Here is a 25,154-nt window from a genome sequence, read left to right on the forward strand (position 1 = left end):
GAGATATTTATTGCCGTTTCTTTGGTTTGGCGTAACTACGTTTATATATGTCTAAATTCATTAGCATCAATATGAATGTGAAAAATACTAGAATGACTTATATTATGAAACGGAGGAAGTACGTGATTATTGTGAGGTATACCGTGGTTTCGAAAATTGAAAATGTTACTGCATGTAATAACTACAGTAACTGTATGCTTTTGTAAACCCGGGTTGGCATTTGACACCCATAACTCCTAATAGCGCTTCAATGCCCGTCCCCACACAATAGTAGTAGGCAGTCACACTCCAAAGTACCAAAATGCAAAACAAACCAAAGTACTCACCGTCATCACGCCACGCTTTGCACCCTCGCACCGGTGCAACACCACTACTGATTTTTTTAGAAATAATATTTTTAATAGATAATTGCAAATATAATTCAGTAATAATTGCAAATATAATCTAGTTACTCAAAATCAGTTTAGCACTATCGAACAAACAAAATTTGACAGGGCACATATTGAAATAACGGTTGTTCAATAGGTACCCCTGTCAAATAGTAGCGGTTATTCGACATGATAACATAATCTCTTTGGATTCTTTACTCGACGTGACAAGTTGACAACATAATCTTTTTGGATTATTTATGAAGTATGTACTTGTGTGCATGGGTTACTGTGCAGCAGGGACTTATCGAACACCCAGCAATCTGGGGTGCCCCTATCAAATAGTAGTGGTTATTCGACATGATAACATAATCTCTTTGGATTCTTTACTCGACGTAACAAGTTGACAACATAATCTTTTTGGATTCTTTATGAAGTATGTACTTGTGTGCATGGGTTACTGTGCAGCAGGGACCTATCGAACACCCAGCAATCTAGGGTGCTATCCTACATGCATCTGGCAGGACCAATCAAATTCCCAATGTTCGATAGGCCTCCACGCATCATGCACTTTTCTTTTTTATCCGATCAACTAATATGTCAAACGACTATCACGGCCTCATCGGATGACCAAATGCTTTGGCTAATCAGCTATTTAAGCAAAATAAGCTAACCAATATGCATTGAAGTTTGGCTGGATTGGAGACAGCTTTAGCTTATCAGCCAAAGCATTTGGGCCATCCGATGAGGCTCTTGATCGACAGGTACCTTTTGCATCGAAAAACAGCTGTTCAACAGGCATTTTGTCGAATTTTTTGTTGTTCGACATGGCGCTAAAGATTTATAGTAATCGAACTATACTTTTGCAATCATTTATTAAAATAATATTATTTCTTTTTAAAAAAACTCACTACTACACCAGGGACTGACCAACCAATCCGTCGAATGCCCCCTCATGGCTTAGGCAGGTTGATTGTCACACCTAATATTATCCACATCATTAATTAATTTATTAAGGGGCAACTCATACACCACATTGCCTCTAATATACAAGCCCCAACACAACATAACTAGTTATTTATCCATTCTCATCCAATCAACCTCACTATTTTTTTCTTTCATCCTTAAAGTTTGTGAAGAGATGGCTCATCCTCTCTCTTTTCTCTTCTCTCCTCCACCTCATCATTTAAGATTAGGTGGCTTATAAGAGCTTTTGCTTAGATACGTAGGCCTATTTAGTTCGCGAATGAAAATTTTTGGTGTGTTACGACAGAAATACGGACACATATTTAAAGTATTAAACGTAGACTAATATTAAAACAAATTACAGATTCCGACTGAAAATTGCGAGACGGATTTATTAAGTCTAATTAATCCGTCATTAGCAAATGTTTACTGTAGCACTACATTGTCAAATCATGGTGTAATTAAGCTTAAAATATTTACCTCGCAATTTACACGTAATCTATGTAATTAGTTTTTTTTCTATATTTAATACTCTATATATGTGTCCAAACATTTAATGTGGGATGATGAATTTTTTTCTTGTTTAGAAACATGCCCTTAGCCTCGTGCTGCTACGCGCACGCGGAAATCACGCTCCACAGGCACACACAGCAGGTGCCGCTATCCCACGTTCCCGCCCCCTCGCCGAAATCTCTCGATTCCGCCTCTTCCGCTTCTTCCCCTCCACTTCCATCTTCCTCCTTCCCCTCGAAGCCATCGGCTACAACGCCGCCGCGCCGCCACCCCACGGAATGGATCGGCCGCCGTGGCGGCGGCCGCCGGAGGAGGTCAGCAAGTCGGCGTTCCTCTCCTGGCTCACCTACCGCATGTTCGGTCAGTTCGTCCCGCATCCCCGCCGCCTCATCAAACCCTAGTTGGTTCGTTAGCTAGTTATTTTGCCTGCTTGGTCTCTAATGGCGTTGCTGCTGCTGCTTCGGTTCTTCTTCTTAGTCTCCTCCTCCCTCCATGGAGCGGCGGATCGAGGGAGAGCGCGTTCCTGAAGGCCGTGGCGGAGGGAAATGTCCGCCGCCTCAAGGGTGAGTGCTTAGCTCCTTCCTCCTCGTCTCACCGCCCTCCGACGCCGGGGGCGGGTTTGATTTCTTCTCGTGGGGATTCGAGGCCGCGCCGCGTGCGTGCGTGCTCGCGTGTGTACGCTTGCTTGCCTGTCCATGTGCGGTGTGGTTTCGACCAGTCCGCGTACGATTTTTTTTCTTTTTTGCGAGCGTCAGTTTGCCGGTTGCGCTAAGCCGCTAAGAGCAAGTTTAATAGTCTAGCCAACTACTAGATCCAAATCATCTATAGCCAATTCATACCATAGTTGCTTACTATACTATTGATACCTAGTCCCACCCGTCATACATACATTATATCTTGGAGTCTGTGCTGCAGCTGGCTACAGATTTGTAGCCCGCTGCTTTCTCTCTTCTCTTTTATCTCTTTAAAATATGTTTACAGTTAGCTTATAGCTTGCTATTGTACCTGCTCTAATGGATTAAGATCCTGTGGTTATCTACTCATCTTTGATGGATGATTATTTTATTGATTGCATCGCGATTAGATTTTTGCCGTGTATTACATGCTGGAAGTGCTTCTCGCCCTCACTTGTGATGTTTTCACGCTCTACAATTGTGCTTGGTTTTCAGATTCGTTGTTACTTTACAGTTATGATCCAGACACATTAATTGAGAATTGAATTTCTGTTGCACAATATTTCATCATATCATGGTTATGATTTTCTCCTATGAAACTTTGTGTGCTGAAGAGATGGTGAATAGAATGGGCGCGAAGGACAGGGCAAAGCTTGCTGATATGAATATAGATGTCATTGGGTTACTGGAAGTGGCAGCGGACCTGGGAAAAATTGATGTCATCAGGTACTTCGTAGAGGAGCTTGGCTTTGATGTCAATGCTGGTTGCCTCTCCGCTGGTGAGTGCATTTCTTTCACTAGATTAGTTGCATTTATTTTTTGGATTGTTTTATTAGTTTATTCAACAGATTATGTCAAGCAACCTGTGTGACAAAAACATGTAGTTCAGACAATGCTACATCCTTTTATGTTTGATTATGGCATGTTATAAATAGATGCAACATGAGAAAGTTGGGCTGCTTTAGTTAGCAATATGCGGTGATTGATACAAAATTGTGTTTTGGATTTGAGGTTATTTCTGAACTTTGTGTGGTACTTTCAAGATTATGTTACATATATATAACATAAGCTACCATTAAGGTTTCCATATATAGGATCCCTAAATCCAGTGAGAAGCTAGCTGGGACATATAGCCTTTCCTAAATTACAAAATAATAAAATGCACACCGTGCCATTATGTGGCCATCCGATAGTGATAGTCTTTTAGAAATCATACAAATTGTGTATTGTTTGCCATTCTACTAGGAGTTCCCTCGGTGGCAAATGCACGTATGGTGTAATTTTTTTTATGGTAGAGCTTGAGGGCATCTTTTAGATGAGAGCCAAGTTGTTGGTAATCTCACAAGGTACTTGTTTTCATTGTTCTTGACAGGTGCAACAGCTTTGTGTTCTGCCGCATTGTTGGGAGAAGCTGATGCTGTGAGATATCTTCTTGACCATGGGGCTGATCCTAATAAGATAGATGAGACAGGCTCTGTTGCTCTTCATCGTGCTGTGAAAAATGGTCTTTCTCTTCATGTCTACTATTATTTTTTCCCCATTTTATGACTGTCTTGTTGAACATGTACTAATGGGTTCAAAATTTTAACCATCAAATCAAGAACCATTTTTGGTTTAATTGTGAAAAAAGTATAGTTAGTATTCATTGTTGTGACTGTTTGTTCAGGCTAGTTTTTGCACGTTGGATTAGCACTCCTATATTCTTTTTATGCTTGACTAGTGTGTGTTACCCACATGACAGGCAATCTACAAACCATCCTGCTATTTGAAGTATTCCTGTCTAAAATATTATTCTGTCGTTATTCTTTGCAAAGTATTGTTAGCTATATTGGTTTTACTATTTATTCAACTCTTTCCCACTAGCGATGATTTTCCTGTTTTCATGTGCAGTATTATAACAACAATTAGTTAATTGTTTAGCTAAGCACCTCTTAGACTAAGAGGCCTATAATTTCCTAATTTATTTTTAGCTATGGCAAGATGGGTGGTTGGAAGGATCTATTTAGCACAAATGCTACTTTTACCTAAGGATCTTTTTAGCACAAATGCTACTTTTACCTAATTATGTAGTGTGCTAATAATACATGTTCTTTGTTTTGACAGTACCATATTGTTTGTTCATTTTGTTTAGGGTATGAAGAAGTAGTGCGTCTCTTGTTATCCAGTGGAGCCAGGGTTGATATAGCTGTTGCTCATGGGACACCACTACATATCGCTGTTTCCTATGGGAAGACTGGTGTTGTCAAGATTTTATTGGATCACCATGCAGATGTAATAAGAAATTTTGATTGTTTTTGTCATTTTCACTATCTTGATACAATCTGAATGTGTTTGTGTTCATTTGATATTTCACGCCTTTGTAATTAACTGGTTATTAACATATTTTCTGCTGATAAGTCCAATAAATCATTCATAATATTGTTTTAGGTGCTTATGGTTGAATATTTTAATTGTTAATTTTCCTGGGCTATGAAATCATGACAATTTTGTTAACTGTATTTCCAAGCACTGGGTAACATATTAGTCCTAAACAGTTTAATTTTAACAAATACATACGAGATTGTTGCAAACACATGGAAATGCAGAGAAATATATGGTTGTTTATACTTGTTCTGTTTTATCATTCTGCAGTCACATTTCTGCAACCAGTAGGGAGTGATTGTTTTTTATTAAATTTGTAGCCAAACAACACTTCAGGAGTTTGGGGTACCCCTATACTTACGGCTCTTCATTCTACTAAACATGGATTGGATGAATCTGATTGTTTGGAATGTATAAGGCTGCTTGTCAAGGTCTGGTATCTGCTTTGCCTTTGTTTCTTCATATTTTCTTCTTTATTACTTCCTCCGTTTCACAATGTAAGACTTTCTAGCATTGCCCACATTCATTTAGATGTTAATGAATCTAGACATATATATGTGTTTAGATTCATTAACATCTATATATATGTGGACAATGCTAGAAAGTCTTACATTGTGAAACGGAGGGAGTAGTTGAGAGTCTACTAGATACTATTGTTATCCTTAGCGCTTGTATTTATCTCTAAGGGCTGTAGGCGTACATGTGTAGGAAAATAAGGAAACCCTTCATACAAAGGAAAATACAGAACATATATGTTTATTTAACAATTACATGGATTTTTGTGTGAAGCGTTTCTATATTGTGTATATTATAGTATAATTGCACAGGCTGGTCGTGATGTGAATTATGCTAGTCCAGGCTGGTGCTGATGTGAATTATACTTATCCAAACACTCCCTTGGTGGTGTCCACGACAGCTGGCTTAACTGACTGTATCAAGTACTTGCTTGAGGTTCATGCAGATCCTAACATTCCAGATAAACAGGTGTGCTTTTGAGGCCCTGCTATTCTTTCTAAGTTGCTGTTCGTCTTAGTGCATGATCTAATACATGTGACTTTGAGTACTAAATTACTCTATCGGCTATTCTTTTTTTTTCTATTCACGGGTATGTAAGTTATGTGCTCCTGACATGGTGTTCCATGCATACGCTTGTGCATCTCTGTGTGCACTGGTGCACACCATGTATGATTCAATTTTAACCTGAATTACTTGTTGTAATCCAGTCAACTTTTTATCATTGGCTAGCCTTTCGAATTTAAGTCAATTAATACTTCAAATAAGTTAAGCATTTTTCTTTTTGAAAGTATTCTGGTGGGAAACCACCTCTGCAAGGTTCTTGCTTATTAAATAATCGTGCTCTCGATTCTTATATATGTTGATAAGTTTATCGTATGGTTTATCTTCTTTCTTCTGTTACTTTGCAGAGCGGACTTACACCTATAGAAATTGCTGCAAGTGTTGGAAGAAGAGATCATGTGGAGATTCTATTTCCTTTCACTTCCCCTGTCAGAGCAGTAACAAACTGGACAGTTGAAGGAATTATTGCTCATGGGAAATCGAGACGCTTGATTCCCAAGGTTTGGCCTGAATTAGAAGTTCTTGGACCGTTCTATGCTTGTTCAGCTTGATGATTTGAACTATGTGTATATCTCTAATTTATCAAAAGTCATTCTTTTTCTCCTTTTCATTTTCACTTTCTTAGTTCCGAATTCTGAAGATAAAACGGTCACTTGATAGCTCTGGTCATGATCATTTGAATCCCCATTATTTGTGAGCTTTCATCATGCAGATTGTAGACTTGGATTCGAAGTTATAGTACCAAACATGAGCGTGTCCAGATACATAGCCAAAATCCCTTATATTTTGGGGCGGAAATAATATCTAATAAAAGTATTGCATGGTTTCTGCTTAAAAAAAAGATATGGTAACAGAACTGATACATACTCCCTCCGTCCCATAATATAAGGGATTTTGAGTTTTTGCTTGTAGCGTTTGACCACTCGTTTTATTCAAAAAATTTATGCAAATATAAAAAACGAAAAGTTGTGTGTAAAGTACTTTGAATAATAAAGTAAGTCACAAAAAAGTAAATAAGAATTCCAAATTTTTTTGAATAAGACGAGTGGTCAAACAGTGCAAACAAAAACTTAAAATCCCTTATATTATGGGACGGAGGGAGTATGATATAGTAAGAATCTGCCCCTTGTCTAAATAGGATAGTTGTGGCCTCTGCAAAGTTTTCTTTTCCTCTTGGAATTGTTTGTGTAGATGGATTAGACAATCCCTCCAGATTGTTGTGTATATTTAAGCAGAGCAGTGTTCCCTGGTAATGAAAACATGCTCTGTAATCGTTGAGTGCCACCAATATCTTTTTAAATATTTTAGATTGGGCGTATGGGAGATGCATGTGTAGTTCCAACCCTCGCAAGCCTGTTGGATCTATTTGCACAAGCAAAAGGATTATTGGGGAGTTTTGTTCAATATACCTGTCTATCCAAACTAACCCCCACCTTGGTGTGCTTTTCAACTTTGTCTGCGCTTGTGTTCCGTTCCAACGGGGATGCAACTTGCCAGCCAGTTGTTAGCACCTGGATAGCGCTCCATTTTTAGAATATTATCTATGAGAAGATGAAATGTTGCTCTTGCATTTTCAGCTTGCAGGTATTGACAAAATATGCTTATACTTTTATTTCAATTTATGACCTTAATTTGTTTTTCTGAAACAAAAGCCGTTTTTTATACATGTGTACTGTGAGCACTTATTTTCCATCTTTTTGTGAAGTTCTTAAACCATGTGTGTTGCGTATTTTGTAGTTTGCGAGGCTTAATGTATGTTTATGGTTTAGGATGAGTCATGTAGCAAGGTCAGTGACAGAAAGGCTGAGCTAAAATCACAGGGAGAAAAAGCCGTTAAGAGAAAGGACTACCTTGCTGCATCAAAGATCTACACTAAGGTATGCTTGCATCTTACTTGTTCCGTTATTTTCATGTTGTAGTGCTCTTGCGTGCATCACTGGTTCAATCTTCCTTGTGCTAGTGTGTAAGGAACAAAATAGTTTAACTTTTAAGAGAAGGGAAAATGTTCTGCCAAACTGTATTTTGTGCTTCTTATGTACTTTACTTTTATCTTCTTGGGAATGGCTCTAATTAGCTAAATCAGATGGCTATTTCTAATGTCTGATTATGTCATGGACACTGGACACTTTAAAGTTTTTCTGCGCCTAAGCAAATTGATCAGTTGACAGTTTGTGAGTACAAGTCTTAACCAAATTACGAACCAGTGTTGGATAAAATCTATGGCCTTCTAGATGTGTTGAAGTTGCTTTGTTAGAAAAAAGAATACATAGGAGGGACCATGCATCTTTGATTCTACGGAGTGGGGACTTCAACCCTCGTAGCCATTTTACAAATAACCTAAGAGAAAAGAAAAAGGAGAAACTAGACTGAAAAATTTGCATAAATAATATTTCTTTGTCTGCGTGCTACTATGTTAGACAGCTAGTATATGGAAAGTTGGACACTACTAGCTACGGTAGTTTTTGTAGGAATAAGTCTTGGCTGGTTGGTCTTGGTCTTGTGGTGCCTTTCCCTGCTTTTTAGCTTTCTAGGACAGCATCTCTACTTTCAGTTTGGATGCTCTAGGACAGCAGTTAGGACAGCAGTTTGTTGAGATGCTCTAGGACAGTTTGTTGAGATGCTCTAGGACAGTTTGTTGGGATGCTCTAGGACAGCACCCTCTTAGACTAGCATGGCTGCTACAAGCAGCTATAAATATGTATCCAATCCCCTATGGCTGGACATGGCTTTTTAGGTTTGTGAATGAAGAAAACCAGAAAATTGTCCCATCTCGAGTGCCATCCTCTTCTCAATGAGAGTAACCATTGAAATTCTAACATCACTAGAAAATTGTCCCATCTCGAGTGCCATCCTCTTCTCAATGAGAGTAACCATTGAAATTCTAACATCTGGTATCAGAGCCACACTTTCCTGTAGGCTAAACATCTCCTATTCCACCCCTTCCCAAGCTCGGTTGAGCTCTCAGCCAACAGCAGCAGCAGCAGCACCGGCTGCTCCTTCCCTCTCCCTTCCCCCTCTCCACGCAGCAGCCTCCCGGAGGCACGCCATGTCCGACGTTCGGTCTCGGCGTTCGGTCGCCTCGAGCACTCGGCGTCAGCAGGACGCCGAGCTCGCCGCAGCAGAAGAGCGCAGGCGAGCAACGGCTCAGACCGCTGCAGCAGCAGCGAGGGCGGCCAGACTGGCGGCAGCGGAGTTGGCACAGCCAGGGCGGAGGCGGAAGCAGAGGCGGCGGAAGATGCGGCACGTGCGGCAGAGGTAGAGGTTGAGACCTTGCGCAGCAGCATCAACGGCTCCATTGCCGGCGACATCACCGCCGACAGGGAGCTTGAGGAGCTGGCAAGAGGAAGGGCGCGGGAGCGGGCAGAGCGGTGGGCAGCAGCCCACCCCCACGGCGGCGGCGGCGGTCCAAGGGACCGCGCACCCGCCGACGGGAACCTAGACGGGCGCTGGCGTGCCGGCGGCAGCCCGGAGCCCGCGCGCGGCCCTCGTAGGCAGCGCGGCTCTCCCTTCCCTGACCGGCGGCATGGTCACCACGGCGTCCAGACGGTGGTCAGGGACTTTGGTCCCGGCGGTGGGTGGCCTACCCTCACCAAAACCAACTACATCGAGTGGGCCGCGGTGATGAGGGTGAGGCTCCAGGTGCGGCACATGTGGGAGGCAGTCCGGTACGGCGACGTCGACTACGATGAGGATCGGCGGGCACTGGATGCCCTCATCGCTGCAGTCCCGCCCGAGATGCAGTTCTCGCTTTCCCAGAAGCGGACTGCCAAGGAGGCCTGGGACGCCATCGCTGCGGCACGCATCGGCAGCGACCGCGCCCGCAAGTCCACACTGCAGGCACTTCGCAAGGAGCGGGAGAACCTGGCCTTCAAGCCGGGTGAGGATGTTGATGACTTTGCCCTCCCTCTCAACACTCTTTTGCAGAAGATGGTGCAGTACGGCGACGACACCTACGACGAGGAGAGAGCTGTCGAGAAGCTCTTTCGCTGCGTCCCAGAGAAGTACAGGCAGATCGCTCGCTCGATCGAGTCTCTGCTGGACCTCTCCATGATGTCGATAGAGGAGGCGTTAGGTCGCCTCAAGGTCGTCGATGGTGATGAGCCACAGCCTCTCTCGGGGCCTATCACCATCGGCGGGAAGCTCCATCTCACTCGAGAACAGCGGGAGGCCTCTCAGAGTGACGGGAGGAAGGGGGAGTCTTCTCCCTCGACAGGCGGCCGCAAGCCGCGCAAGGGGCGCGGAGGTGTCCAGTTGCGGTGGGCGCGAAGACGCGCCGAGGGTGGTGCTCGCAGAGGCGCCCAAGGCATTCTTAACGTCATTTGGTTTAGAGTAAATTTCACAAGACTATGCATTTTGACCAAACTACAGATTTAAGGTGTTGTATCACAAAACTAAAGATTTAGCACTACATTTATCACAAAAGTACAGATTTAAGGTCAAGTATCATAAAACTACATATTTAATGTTGAAGTTACCATAAAACTATAGATTTAGTTTAAATAATTAGCACCATTGTTGGAGCTATAAACATTATAGTTTTATGACTAACTTGGTTTCAGGCCTGTAGTTTTATGATATTCTTTTGCTAAATATATAGTTTTGTGACACCCCATCTTAAATATATAGTTTTGGGATAAATTTGATGCTAAATCTGTAGTTTTGCAATAATTTGATGATAGTATATGTAGTTTTATGAAATTTATTCTTTGATTTACTTGCGCAGGGAGGCAGTTGAGGCGATGAAAAAGGATGATGCCGCTGAAGATAAAACTTAAGTCGGTTGATTAGATTGCGTATGTGCATATTTACTATACTACATGCTGTCCTGCTGGGTTTGAACACTTCCTTTTGGGGTCTGATCATATCGCATCTCTTGCAGAGAGAACTTTACTGTATGCTTCTCTGTCCACCTTGTGTAATTGTGTGGAGTTTGATGGCTATGTTCTGTCCAACATTATATTGAGTAGTATTTCTCAATAACTAGTTTGAACTTTCTCTGACTAGTACGCCCTTGGATGGTTTCATGACATCAAACATGCAGCGAGGTGGTAGCGATTGGCGAGACTCTACATTGAGATGTTTCCTGGAGTAATTTGTCATGAAAACTCAACGAACCTGCTCGCGATCTGATTCTTGGATACGCACTCGGCTTGGTAAATAGGTTAGGTAAATCCGTTAAATTATGGTAAAACAAAGACAAGTGGTTTACCGTCAAATGTAAGCTACTTGATCCGTTTTATATTATAAGACATATATTATGAAACCAAGACATATATTATGAAAATATATTCAGTTATAGATTTAATTGAACTATTTTAGTGTTGTAAATATTACTATATTATTTTTATTTTTTTAGAAGAGTATCTACATGTCCTTTCACAAATATTACTATATTTATCTATAAAACTTGGTTAAACTTGAAATAGTTTAACTTTTACCAAACTCAAAACAACTTATAACCTGAAATGAAGAAATGAAGAGACAACAAGGAAACTTACTACTGTACCTATTTTTTTGCTACATTGTGGATATCCTTATAATACACACACCTACACAAATACAATATCTATAAAGCAATTCACATTTAGGGTGTGTTCGCTAGCCCAGCATCCCAACCAGAACAGTGATCGCGGAAAACGGGGCGGTTTATTAGCGTGTGATTAATTAAGTATTAGCTATTTTTTTAAAAAAAATAGATTAATTTGATTTTTTTAAAAAAACAACTTTCGTATAGAAACTTTTTACAAAAAACACACCGTTTAATAGTTTAAAAAACGTGCGCGCGGAAAACGAGGGAGAGAGGTTGAGAACCCTAGGCAAAGTAGACAGCCTTAGCTTCTTCCTCACTTATCATCTCCTTGAGAGCAACGTTGGATACTATTATCTTGCCAAGGCATAACGATCTTGGTCATAGTATGTATCCTAATTTTTGGTACTATTCGTTCCTACGTACTCCCTTCGTTTCACAATGTAAATCATTTTAGCATTTTTTACATTCATATTGATGTTAACAGATTATACGATCTCATGTGATCGGTTAGGATTTTGATAATACATTCCCACGTAAGAAATATTTAAAATTAAGATGGATTCAGTCCGCTCAAAGTTAAAAAGATCAATTCATTTTACTAACATCAAGTGGGGTTTCTTCACTTTGGAGTAAAAAAACAAATGATTTGGATTTATAAGGCTAATTCCTATAAGTGTCACTTGGTTTGTACGGATTAAACATAGAAAACAAAAGGAAATTTTCCTTTCCTACAACATATAGGGAGAGAAAAAAAAAACATCCATTCTAACCTTTTGAAAAAATTTTAGCGATTGATATGTGTATCAGTGTATGTATTATTATTCTTATAGGTTGAAATTTCTCCAAACTGAACCAGCTCTTATAAACTCTATTTTTACATTATATCAGTACGAAATTTAACAAAAATATAAAATTTGATAATATCATGCAGGTTTGTGAGCCTTGACACGAACGTGGTGTAATTTTTTTACGTGGATCGCTTGGGTTGAAAGCCAACACATCACCACTGTGAAGGCCCTTTAACCAAAAAGTTTTTAGCTAGGCGCACACCGTTTGCCATTTTGTCTGGTCTACAGTCTGCTCGTTGCCACCCAAATCTCCTTCCATTGTTCTTCGACACCCGTCCCTACACCACACAGTAGGACTATCTTTGTTTTTTAATACATGACGTTATTGTCTTTTTTATAAATGTTTGACTATTCGTCTTATTTAACTTTTTTTTTTGCAAATACATAAAAAAAAGTCATGTTTAAAGAACATTTGACGATAAATCAAATCACGATAAAATATAAATTTAATTTCACTTTCGAGCATGTCTTATTACCAAAGTTTCACTTTGGAGCACCCAGTCTAATCTTTTGACTTTGGACTATGTAACTTTACCTTTATCGCACAATGGACCACTCGAAACCACATCTTCAACACTTCAATGACTTCGAGCAAACTGTGATCGACATGCTGGCGAACTTGTCATACCTTTGTCAAGGAGACGCTAGGCATGGCTAACAAAGATAGTTAGGACGGTCTATTATGCAACAAAGATAAAAGTTACTTTATTTAAAGCGAAAAGATTGTGTATGGAGTGATCCAAAATGAAACATCTGAATAAAACATAGACCAAAGCTTAATTCACTATAAAAAATTGACAATCACATATTTTTTTTAAAATAAAATAAATGGTTAAATATATACTTCATCCATTTCACAATGTAAATCACTCTAACATTTTTCACATTTATATTGATATTAATGAATAATGCTAGAATGACTTACATTGTGAAACGGAGGAAGTATTAAAAAAGACAGAGGGAATCCTCGTCACGACCCCGCTTCGCACCGGTGCAAGCTGCAAGCAACACCAACACCAGTCCGTCGAATGCGACGCGTGCGAGTGCGACTAAGGCCACACGGGACGGAAAACGCTACGCACGCTTTGGTTCCCTATGGCCCCGCCGGCGTGGGCGCGTCGCCTTGTTTTCTCTTCTCCTCTCTCTCTCTCTCACCACGTTCCCGCCCCTAGCCCAAAATCTCAATCTCTCTCTCTCTCTCTCTCTCTCACAGTTCCGCCTCTTCCGCTTCGGCTTCCTTCCACTCGAAGCCATCGCACAACCCCAAAACCCAAACCCCGCCGCGGAAGCCCACGGATGGATCCGCCGTCGCCGCCGGATGTGCTCAGCAAGTCCGACGTCCTCTCCTGGATCACCGACCGCACGTCAGTCGGTCAGTTCGTCGTACACCTCCCTGGCCGCCGCCTCATCAAACCCTAGCTATAGTTCGCATCGCCTGCTTTTAATTTGGTTAGTCTCTAATTGCGTTGTTGTTGTTGCTGATTCGGTTCTTCGTCTCCTCCTCCTCCCTCCAGGAAGCGGCGGCGGCGGCGGCGGCTCGAGGGAGAGCGCGTTCCTGGAGGCCGTGGCGGAGGGGAACGTCCGCCGCCTGAAGAGTGAGTGCTCCTCCCTCCTCGTCTCACCGCCCTCCGACGCCGCGGCGGGTTTGATTTCTTCTCGTCGGGATTCGAGGAGGTTGCTCGTCGGCCTGCTTGCTTGTCCGTGTGCGTGCGAGCGAGTCTCTTGTTGCTTGCATTCGTGGCTGTTTCGATCGGTCTGTCTACGTTTTTTTTTTCCTTCCGCGCATGTCACTTCCAGGGGCGGAGCCAGTATTTTGAGGCACCGGGGTCACACTAGCTAGTCTAAGGCTCTAAGCTAACGTCATGTTTAATTAGGCTCTAATTCTAAGATCATTTTTTTAATCTACAAACCTTTAGAGCCAAAAGATTTTGGAACTAAATTAATTGTGGATTGAGATAATTTCGGTGAGATATCATTATCTTAGACTAAACATAAAGTGTTAAATCACTTTAGTTAGCTATTTAGACATAAAACTCCCAAGTTTGGCAATAATTTATGAGCTAAAACTATATAATAATTGACAAACTACGCCTAATTATTTTGGGCACAAAAACAGGTCCCCAGAGTTGTTTATTAACTAAAAGGCCTAATGCGTAGTGTAGTTGATTAACAGAATTACTAGCCTAATTGCATGTATAAACACACCACATAGAAATAGCTAATTTGTTAAGTGATGAAATATGCTAATGGGCTAGCTGTGTGGTGGTGGTGGGCTGACGACACCATAACAAAGATGTTGGAAGATGCATCAGCAGTTCTGAGCGTTTAGTCTATGAGCTAGCTGTTGCAGTTGAGCGGGCCGGGGTCAACAAGCATCGGCTTATGGGGTCACTTCTCACATACTAAGGAACACACTGGTTGGTCCGATATCATCAGTGTCATCTGACCCCGGTGATGTAACGTAGTTCTGCCCCTGGTCACTTCCCAGGTTGCGCCAAGCCGCTAATTAATGAATTAAGATCCTGCGGTAATCTGCTTATTGTATTGCTTGCATCAAGGTTGGATTTCGCTATGCTTTACAAGCTGGAAGTGCTTCACACCTTCATCTTGGGATGTTTTCATGCTCTACAATTGTGCTTGGCGAGCTATGGTTTTGTGATTTGATGTTACTTTCCAATCATGACCCAGACATGGTAGTTTAGAATTGAATTTTTGTTGCACAATCTTTCACCATATCATGATTATCATTTTCTTCCATGAAACAGAAATGGTGAATAGAATGGATGAGAAGGACAGGGCAAAGCTTACTGATATGCATATAGATGGCAGTGGGTTAATGCAAGTGGCAGCAAACCTGGGAAAAATTGAGGTCATCAGGTACCTTGTGGAGGAGCTGGGCTTTGACGTCAATGCTGGTTGCCTCTGTGGTGGTGCGTGCATTTCTTCCAGTGATTAATTGCATTTATTTTTTTTGGATTGTTTTATTAGTTTATTCAAGAAATTATGTCAAGCAAGCTGTTGCGTGACACAATATTTAGTTCATACAATGCTATTTCCTCCGTTTCACAATGTAAGTCATTATAGCATTTCCCATATTCATATTAATGTTAATGAATCTAGATAGATATATATGTCTAGATTCGTGAACATCAATATGAATGTGGGAAATGTTAAAATGACTTACATTGTGAAATGGAGGGAGTACATTCTTTTATGTTTGATTGTGACATTTTATAAATAGTAGCAGCATAAGAAAGTTGGGCTGCTTTAGTTAGCAATCTGCTGTGATTGATAAAAAAAATGTATTTCGGATTTGAGGTCATTTCTGAACTTGTACGCTACTTTCTGGATTTCATTCCATATATAGCATAAGGTACCTTACAGGATCGATATATAGCATCCCATAATTCAGTGAGAAGCAAGCTGGGACATATAACCTATCCTAAAATGCAAACCAATGCATGCATGCACTCCGTGCAATGTGCCATTTTGTGGCCATCCTATGGTGAGATGGTCTTTTAGAAGGGACTATCTACACGCCATTTGACAAATTTTTTATTCAAAATCACCTGGATTTTTAAACCTCTCGATTATCAACTCCTAGCTTACATTAGAGCAATACACAGAAGAAACTCATTAACAAGATTTAAAAGAATAAGTAGTTTCATTAGAAAATACAATATGATTATATTTTGTTTGAAAAATTAGAATACAAAAAGTTACATAGAAATCTAAAAAGTTAAAGCGTATTAAAAGTAGTGTAAGAGTATTATATTTACATTGTAACTTAAGACTATGGTTTCTCTTTGTCAACATTGCCTTCATCTCTCTCCCCTGTTAAAGTTGAGTTGTCATCCAATCATATTATTGGGTAGTGGAAAAGGTAAAGGCTGCATGCAAAACATTTGCCACCTATGCCCTGCACCTGGGGAACGAGTGAACAAGAAAACTTGGTTGTGTCTGCTGCCTGGGGATGATGAGGCAAAAAAAAGGGACATATCTCGAGGTATATCTAACGTTTAAAAAATGACTAATTTTATGCTAAAATTCTGTCGAAGGATTTATAGCAAACCTGATTTCAGAAATTGTATTATTTACCATGCTACTAGGATTTCAGCTTGACCACTGAAATCTTTTGGATGAGAGCCAAGTTGTTGGTAACCTCACAAGGTACTTGTCTTCATTGTTGTTGTCAGGTGCTACAGCTTTGGGTTGTGCCGCATTGTTTGGAGAAGTTAATACTGTGAGATATCTTCTTGACTGTGGGGCTGATCCTAATAAGATAGATGAGACAGGTCATGTTGCTCTTCATTGTGCTGTGAAAAATGGTATTTCTCTTCATGCCTACTACTCTGTTTTCTTTTCTCATTTCATGACTACGGATGTCTTGCTGAACATGAACTGATGGATTTACCGCAAAATTTAACCATCAAATGAAGAACCATTTTGGGTTTAATTATGAAAAAAAATATATTTAGTAATCCATTTTTGTGACTGCTCTCTCGGGGTAGTTTCTACACATTGGATTATAACACTCTCCTATATTCTTTTTTGCTTGACTAGTTTGTTTGCTGTACTCTCCTATACTCTCGTACATTGGATTAACACTCTCCTATTATTTGAAGTAAACCTGTCTAAAATATTATCCTCATTATTCTTTGCAAAGTTCTGTTAGCTATAACTTTTTACTGTTTATTCAACTCTTCCCCACAAACGATCATTTTCCTGTTGTCCTGTGTAGTATTATAAAAACAAGCAGTTAAGTATTTAGCTAAGCACCTCACCAAGAGGCCTACAACTCCTGTCGTTTTTAGCTTTGGCAAGAAGTTAGTTGGATCTTTTTAGCACATATCCTACTTTTACCTAATTATGTAGTGTGCTAATAATGCTTGTTCTTTGTTATGACAGTACCATGTTGGTTGTTCATTTTATTTAGGGCATGAAGAAGTAGCACATCTCTTGTTATCTAGTGGATCCAGGGTTGATATAGCTGTTGCTCACGGGACACCACTACATATTGCTGTTTCCTTTGGGAAGACAGGGGTTGTCAAGATTTTATTGGATCACCATTCAGATGTAATAACTATATTTCACGTTTTTTTCATTTGCATTATTCTTGTTGCTCGATACAATCTGAATGATTTTTGTGCTTGTGTTCATTCAGTATTTCATGCCTTCATAGTTTATTACTGGCTCTTAACATATTTTGTGCTGATAAATCAAATAAATCATTCATATATTGTTTTAGTCGCGTAAGATGAATTGCAGAAATATATATATGGCTGTTAAAGCTTGTTCTTTTTTGCATTCTGCAGTAATGTTCCTGCTGAGTTATCTCACTTGTGTAGGGAATGATTTTATTTTCTATATTAAATTTGTAGCCAAACAACACTTCAGGAGTTTGGGGTACCCCTATACTTACGGCTCTTCATTCTACTAAACATGGATTGGATGAATCTGATTCTTTGGGATGTGTAAAGCTGCTTGTCAAGGTCTGGTATCTGCTTCACCTTTGTTTCTTCATAGTATCTTCTTTATTAGTCGGGAATCTATTAGTTACTATGATTATCAATAGTGCTTGTATTCATCTCTTAAGGACTGTAGGCCCGAATATATGCATGTACATGTAGGAAAATAAGGAAATCCCTCAGGGAAAATACGGAACATAGTATATGTTTATCTAACAACCATATGGATTTCTGTACGAAGCATCTCTATATTGCGCATATTAATTGCACAGGCTGGTCCTGATGTGAATTATGCTAGTCCAGGCTGGTGCTGATGTGAACTATGCTTGTCCAAACACTCCCTTGGTGGTGGCTAAACTATGCTTGTCCAAACACTCCCTTGGTGGTGGCCACGACAGAGGGTTTAACTGATTGTATGAAGTACTTGCTTCAGGTTCACGCAGATCCTAACATCCCAGATAAACAGGTGTGTGCCTTTTATTCCCTGTTATTCTCTTTAAAGTTGCTGTCTTCTCAGTGCATGATATAATATAATTGATTTTGAGTACTAAATCATTCTATCAGCTATTCAATTTTTTTCTGTCAGCTATTCACATGCATACGCTTGTTCATCAATATGTGCACAAGTGCACACCATGTATGATTCAACCTGAATAACCTGTTCTTATTCAGTTAACCTTTTATTATTGCCTTTCAAATTTAAGTCAATTAATACTTCAAGCAAGTTAACGTGTCTCTTCATGAGAGTATTCAGGTGGAAACCACTTCCACAGGGTTCTTATTTTATAATCATGCTCGCGATTGTAATTTATTTTTGTAAGTTTATCGTATAGGTTATCTTTCTTCTTTTATTTTGTAGAGCGGACGCACACCAATAGAAATCGCTGCAAGCTTACGAAGAAGAAATCATGTGGAGATTCTATTTCCTTTCACTTCCCCTGTTAGAGCAGTAACAAATTGGACAGTTGAAGGAATTATTACTCACGGGAAATCAAGATTCTCAATGCCCAAGGTTAGGCTTGAACTAAAAGTTGTCAAACCGTTCTATGGTTTTTTACCTTGATGATTTAAACTACATGTATATTCTAGTTTGCCGAAAGTGATTCTCGCTCTCTCTTATTCACTTGCACTTTCTTAGTTCCAAATCCCAAAGATAAATGGTTCAGCTGATAGTTCTTGCCATGATCATTTTCCCCATTATATGTGAGCTTTCATCATTCAAATTTTAGTCTTGGATTGGAAGTTTGCAACAGTACCAAACTAATCTATATTTAATTGTCAGTTAATGTTATTGTAGTTTATAAAAGAATTGCATGGTTTCTGCTTAGAAAAATAAGATATGGTAAGAGAACTGTTCTGTATGAAATAGTAAGAATCTGCCACTTAAATGTTTACATAATAGAGTTGTGCCTTGCAAAGTTCTCTTTTCCTCTAGGGCTTGTTTTTGTAGATGAGAATTAGACAATCCCTTTGGATTATTGAGGTTTTTTTTTAAGTTCCCTGGTAATGAAAACGTGCTCTGGAGTCTGGATACCTATCAAGTGAAACTTCTGAATCTTTCAGTGCCACCAATATCTTTTTAAATATTGTAGATTGGGCATATGGAAATGTTATGTGTAGCGCCAACAAGCCCCCATCTATCTATTTGCACAAGCAAAAGTATCATTGGGGATTTTTGTTCAATTTACCTTTCTATCCAAAAAGGCCCCAACTATCTAAACAAGCCCTTATGTGCTTTTCTCCTTTGTGCAATCACTGCTGGGGAACCCATCTTTAGTCCTGGTTTGCAACCCCCTTTAATCCCGGGTATGCAACCGGGACGCCCAATCCGTGACTAAAGATGCCCATCTTTAGTCCCGGTTGAAATAACTGGGACTAAAGATAGATCTTTAGTCCTGGTTGGTAACATCAACTAGGACTAAAGTTCTTTTTTTTCATTGTTTTTCGCAGTTTGCATATTGATTTAGAGCCAAACCCACCAAGATCACAAATTCACATATCGAATGAACATATTCAAAATTTCAAATTGACATCACAAAATCACATCACAGATCAAATTGACATCACAAAATCACAGATCGAATGAACATCACAGATCATATTGACATCACAAATTTACAGACGGAATGTACATCACAGATCAAATTGACACCACAAATTCACAAAAAACATCTAAACAGTAAGAACATCACAGATCAGATCGCCTGCCGCCTGCCTCCTCCCCTCAGCTGCCACCGGCCGCCGGCTGCCTCTTTCCCTCCCGCCGGATCTGGCGGAGGGGAGGGCGCGGCCGCTGCCCGCCTCTTCTCCTTTCGCCTCCTCTTGCGCCGCCGCCTCCTTGTGCGCCACTCACTGGCTTCCTCGCTCGTGCCGCCTGCTCACCGGCTTCCTCGCTCGCTCGTGCCGCCTGCTCACCGGCTTCCTCGCTCGTGCCGCCTGCTCACCGGCTTCCTCGCTCGTGCCGCCTGCTCCCCGGCTTCCTCGCTCTGCAGCCCGCTCCCCGGCGAGATGGATGGATGGATGTGGGTGGTCGGATAGAAGAGAGAGAGAAATGATTTCATATATACAGCTTGAGGGAAGAGAGAGGAGAGAGAGGAGGAAGGGGAGGAGGAAAAGATGAGGACGGAGTTTGTGAGGAGGAGGAAAGGATACTTTTGTCCTGGTTGGTGTTACCAACCGGGACTAAAGATAGTGGGGGGCCTGACACTCTTTGAACCGGGACTAAAAATGATCTTTAGTCCCGGTTGGTGTAAAGGGTCGTTGGGCTTTTGAACCAAGGTTAAAGATCTTTAGTCTCGGTTCCTATTTGAACCAGGACTAATGTGATTTTTGCAATCCCTAGAAAGATCACTTCTCCAGTAGTGAATTGTGCATGCTTGTGTTGCTGTTCCCATGAGGATGCAACTCGCCAGCCAGTTATTAGCATCTGGAGAAGGCTCCATTTTTAGAGTATTATCTATGAAAAAGAAAATGTCGGTATTGCATTTTCAACTTGCACATACATATTGACAAAATATGTTTATGCGCTTATTTCAACTAATGAGCTCAATTTTTCTTCTGAGACATCATTTTTTACATGTGTATTGTGCACATATTTTTCTGTCTTTATGTGAAGTAAACCATATAAGTTGCATATTCTGTAGTTTGTCAGGCTAACTTTATGTTTCAGATTAAGGATGAGCCATGTAGCAAGGTCAATGACAGAAAGATTGAGCTAAAATCACTGGGAGGAAAAGCAGTTAAGAGAAAGGACTACCTTGGTGCATCAAGGATATACTCTGAGGTATATGCTTTGCATCTTGTTCTATTTTAATGTTGTATTTGGTGCTATCGTGTGCGTCATTGTTTTCAGTCTTTGTTGTGCTAATAAGGAGCAAAATACATTTTAAGATAAGGGGGATAATATTATGCCAAACTATGTTTTCTGCTTGTTTTATGGCTTATTACTATAGTTTCCAGTTTGCTAAATTATATGGCTATTTTCCTACATCTAATTGTGTCGTGGACACTAGACACTTTAGAAATTTGTGTGCCTAAACAAATTGACCAGTCGGCAGTTTTCAACTTCAAATATTTACCAAATTACTAACCTTTGTATTGTGCAAACTATGCGGTGTTGGATAAAATCTAGGGTAAAATCTATGAAATGTTCTAGATGTGCTGAAGTTGTTTTGTTAGAAAAAGGAGGAATACATGGGAGGGGTCACGCATCTTTGATTTTATGGACTGGGACTTCAACCATCATAGTCATTTTATGAATAACCTATGAAGAGAAGAAAAAGGAGAAACTAGACTAAAGGATCTACATAAATAGTACTCCATATTTCCTTTTCTGGGTGCTACAATGTTAGGCAGGTTTTATGTGGACAGTTGAACACTACTATCTACGGACTCATGATGTGATATCTGTAACTAAATTTTCTCTACTGTTTCATTCTGTTATTGGGCACGTACTCCATTATGCACCTTTATCTTCAATTTGATGCAGGCACTTGAGCTAGATTATTTTGATGCAACCTTGTATTCAAACAGAAGCCTTTGCTATCTACGAATTGGAGAAGTGCAAAAGGCTTTGCTTGACGCAGAAATGTGTATAAAACTGTGACCTGAGTGGGTGAAAGGCCACTACCGGGAAGGAGCTGCTTTGATATTGCTAAAGGTCAGAAAAAATGTTGCAGTGTGCTAGTCACATGTTGTCCTTTACGTCAGCTTGATATCAATCATCTGCCCAATTTTCTGTCCACAGGAGCACAAGAAAGCATTCGAGGTGTTCTTGAATGCACTGAAACTGGATCCTGCGAATGCCGACATTGAGAAAGTGTTGTGGTAATGCTTCTATATGTCATGTCTTATGTCATATACGGATTTTGTCTATGGAGTCAGGACGACAAATCATTTCCATCTTCATGTAGGCAGTGCCGGTTATTCTTTTGTATACATATTGGTGGCTGCTTTGCATGTGCCAAGTTATTGATAAAGCTTTACTACCCGGAATAGTTTAGCTACAATGCATTGTTTGGTACATAATAATAAATGGTAAATTATCCAGCCTCATGATAAAAAAAATATCCAGCCACTGACGTGTTATATTGGTATATGAGGCTTATGTATTTCATTATCTAAAAAAAATGAGGCTTATTTATTTGGCATTAGGTTTGTTCGGTGAATCAGGCAGTATGCATATTTCCTCTACCAACGTTTTAGCTAGCCACTGGGCTTTTCGGCTTCCTTACCAATTGGTTTTAACTTGCGCAGGGAAGCATTGGAGGCGATGAAAAAGGATGATGCTGCTGAAGAGAAAACCTTAAAGTCGGTAGATTAGACGCTCCATTTGGAGCCTATATGCTGTCCTGCTGGGTCTGAAGTGAACGCTTCTTTTGGGGTCTTTTGACCATACCATATCGCATCGCTTGTGTAGAGAACCTAGTTACTGTGTTCATGCGTTCAACTTTTGGAGTTTGATGGTTGTGCTATGTTATGTCCAACGTTGTATCTTTCTCGATCACTAGTACGAACAGTCGATCACTAGTACGAACAGACTCTTGGTATGTTCTGCTTAGATCCATTGCGTCCTTGTGCACTCTTGTATGATCTGCTTACATCTGTAGTTTTGGTGGTGTTGGGCACATGCGGCTTCAATGTGCCTCAGTGCCTGTTATTTAAGGGATTCCTAGATCTGCCGTACGCTTAGGTATTCCATGTCGAAATCCCGTGTTTTCATTTTTGAAAAAAATAAAAAACTTGAGGAAATCTCGCAGTAATCGATCAATGAAAATAATTCTTTGCTATAGCTATCAAACTTGTACTATATATTGAAATCTCTCATCGAAGGTTCGAACCAAATGAAATGTAACTAGCAGTGATTTCATTTCCAAGATATTGTTCTGGATATCCCGGGCTTTGTGGAGATTTAGAAATACGGAAATGTTTAGTACTTCCTCCGTCTCAAAATAAGTATAGTTTTACACTGTTCATGTCTAATGTTTTACACTGATCATGTCTAATGTTTGATCGTTCGTCTTATTTGAAATTTTTTTATGATTAATATTTTTATTTTTATTAGATGATAAAACATGAATAATATTTTATGTGCGACTAACTTTTTAAAATTTTCTCATAAATTTTATAAATACTAGTTAGATGCCCGTGCGTTGCAACGGGTAAAAGTTATAAACTAATTTAAAAGCACACAGTAAGATAATGTTAAATAATTATTAAGTGTAATTCCTTTATAATAAAAACTTTAATATAGCACGAATAATAATTACATCAATCACATGTTTATAGTTTTCATATGGTAGTAATACAAATCTACAAACAACGAAAGTTGGTGAATAAAATAGCATGTGAGTTGTATCAGAAAATAAAAACATTTTGAAGCTAATAAAGTTCACGGGTTCACGAACAACATTCAGGTGAAAATACTTGCAGTTTTGAATTTGATAATCTGATCGAAAAAATAGTTAACACCAAAATCCTTTCCTAAAACCATGAGCTAGACGATTACTCTTGCTAACTCCAACTATACAATACACCATTTTCTGGAACTAAATATTGACACTACCATCCTTACACAAATTAGTAAAAACTCTACATATTGACACTACCATCCTTTCACAAAATAATAAAAACTATACATAAAACATGAGGTTGATTGCTTTCATAATTCCATCTATACTATACACCATTTTCTGGAACTCAATGCTCGTTCGTTTACTTCTTCCGGATGCTTCTCATTGGTCAATATGAAATATGTTATACTTGACCAATATCGTCTGAATATCGAGCACCTTGTCTTCATCAGCTTTATTGAGATGGTTAAGCTAGCAGTCAGCAGTGAATTCTCAGATAAAACAACAATTAAGAGCTAAACACCAAAAGAAAATCAGAAAGTTCTATACTACTTCATACTTCAGAATGAATTAAAAAAACTTCAAATTTTCAACCAGCAAGCTTAATGCTGACTTGAATGACAATAAAGGGATATCATCTTTAAAAGTTTTGTTGTTATGAAAACAGGGAAATAAATTTCTAGATTAACTTGCAGTACAATAGTTGGCCTGAATTTAAGATTAAATTAAAATACAGTTAAAACTTAGGACAAATATGAGTGGCACAAATATGAAAAAGAGCTCGAGTTGATCATGTAATTTTACCTTTCTATTTGCCTATAGGACCACAATTCACAAAGATTCATACATGCAAAAGTGGCTATGAAAGAGGCCATGCTAGCTAGGTAAATCCTACTCGTAAATGTTAATTTGCAAACACTGAATACCTAGTTTCATCTCCAAGGGAATATCAATGCCACACATTCATATGCATTTTGCACTAAAAAAGGATCTAAAATTCGGAGGCAATGCACCGACACCAACAAAGAATGTTTAAATAAATAGATAAAAGAACGAAGTGTTTATAGTAGCACCTTTGCAGCATAAGGATCACATTCACATGCATTGGGTTTTGCATAGCAAGCATAGAGTGCATGCACCCAGAAAGAAATATTGAGGGGAACATGAAGAGGCTTCCTTGAGGTATAGATATTGTCCATAGCTGGTGCCTGGAGGACGAGAGGAACTACCAATCTGCAAGGCAAACATATTGGTAAAAAGACAATTTTCCATCAGATATATGATTCTCTAATTTTGATTCAAGCAAATAGATTCTCTAACAATGGACATAAAATTGAATTTGTGTATCACATATGGTTCCCTGAAGATACATAGAATATTTTCTTGAATAAACAACAGATGGCTATGTGGGATAATTTTCTCTATACAAAATAGTTTTTGACCTCTAGGTTCTAATATTACCAATACGTAAAGCATTTTAAAGCACCAAAATAACTG

The 25,154-nt window shown here is 39.6% G+C and overlaps 1 protein-coding gene and 1 pseudogene across 1 annotated transcript; both read left to right on the top strand.

The window, feature by feature from the left end:
- The first annotated feature begins 1,195 nt into the window (after nt 1-1,195).
- On the top strand, nt 1,196-11,439 carry LOC127766369 (uncharacterized). The gene is made up of 10 exons (XM_052291429.1): nt 1,196-1,214; nt 1,976-2,410; nt 3,136-3,300; nt 3,894-4,025; nt 4,653-4,792; nt 5,203-5,313; nt 5,741-5,866; nt 6,307-6,459; nt 7,729-7,836; nt 10,683-11,439. Exons 1-10 carry the CDS (start codon nt 1,196-1,198, stop codon nt 10,692-10,694), a joined length of 1,401 nt encoding a protein of 466 aa, XP_052147389.1. The 3' UTR covers nt 10,695-11,439.
- Nucleotides 11,440-13,588: 2,149 nt separating this feature from the next.
- LOC127766939 (uncharacterized) lies at nt 13,589-22,905 on the top strand (annotated as a pseudogene).
- Nucleotides 22,906-25,154: the final 2,249 nt, after the last annotated feature.

The sequence above is a fragment of the Oryza glaberrima genome, chromosome 3 (genome assembly GCF_000147395.1).
Source record: "Oryza glaberrima chromosome 3, OglaRS2, whole genome shotgun sequence".
NCBI lineage: Eukaryota > Viridiplantae > Streptophyta > Magnoliopsida > Poales > Poaceae > Oryza > Oryza glaberrima.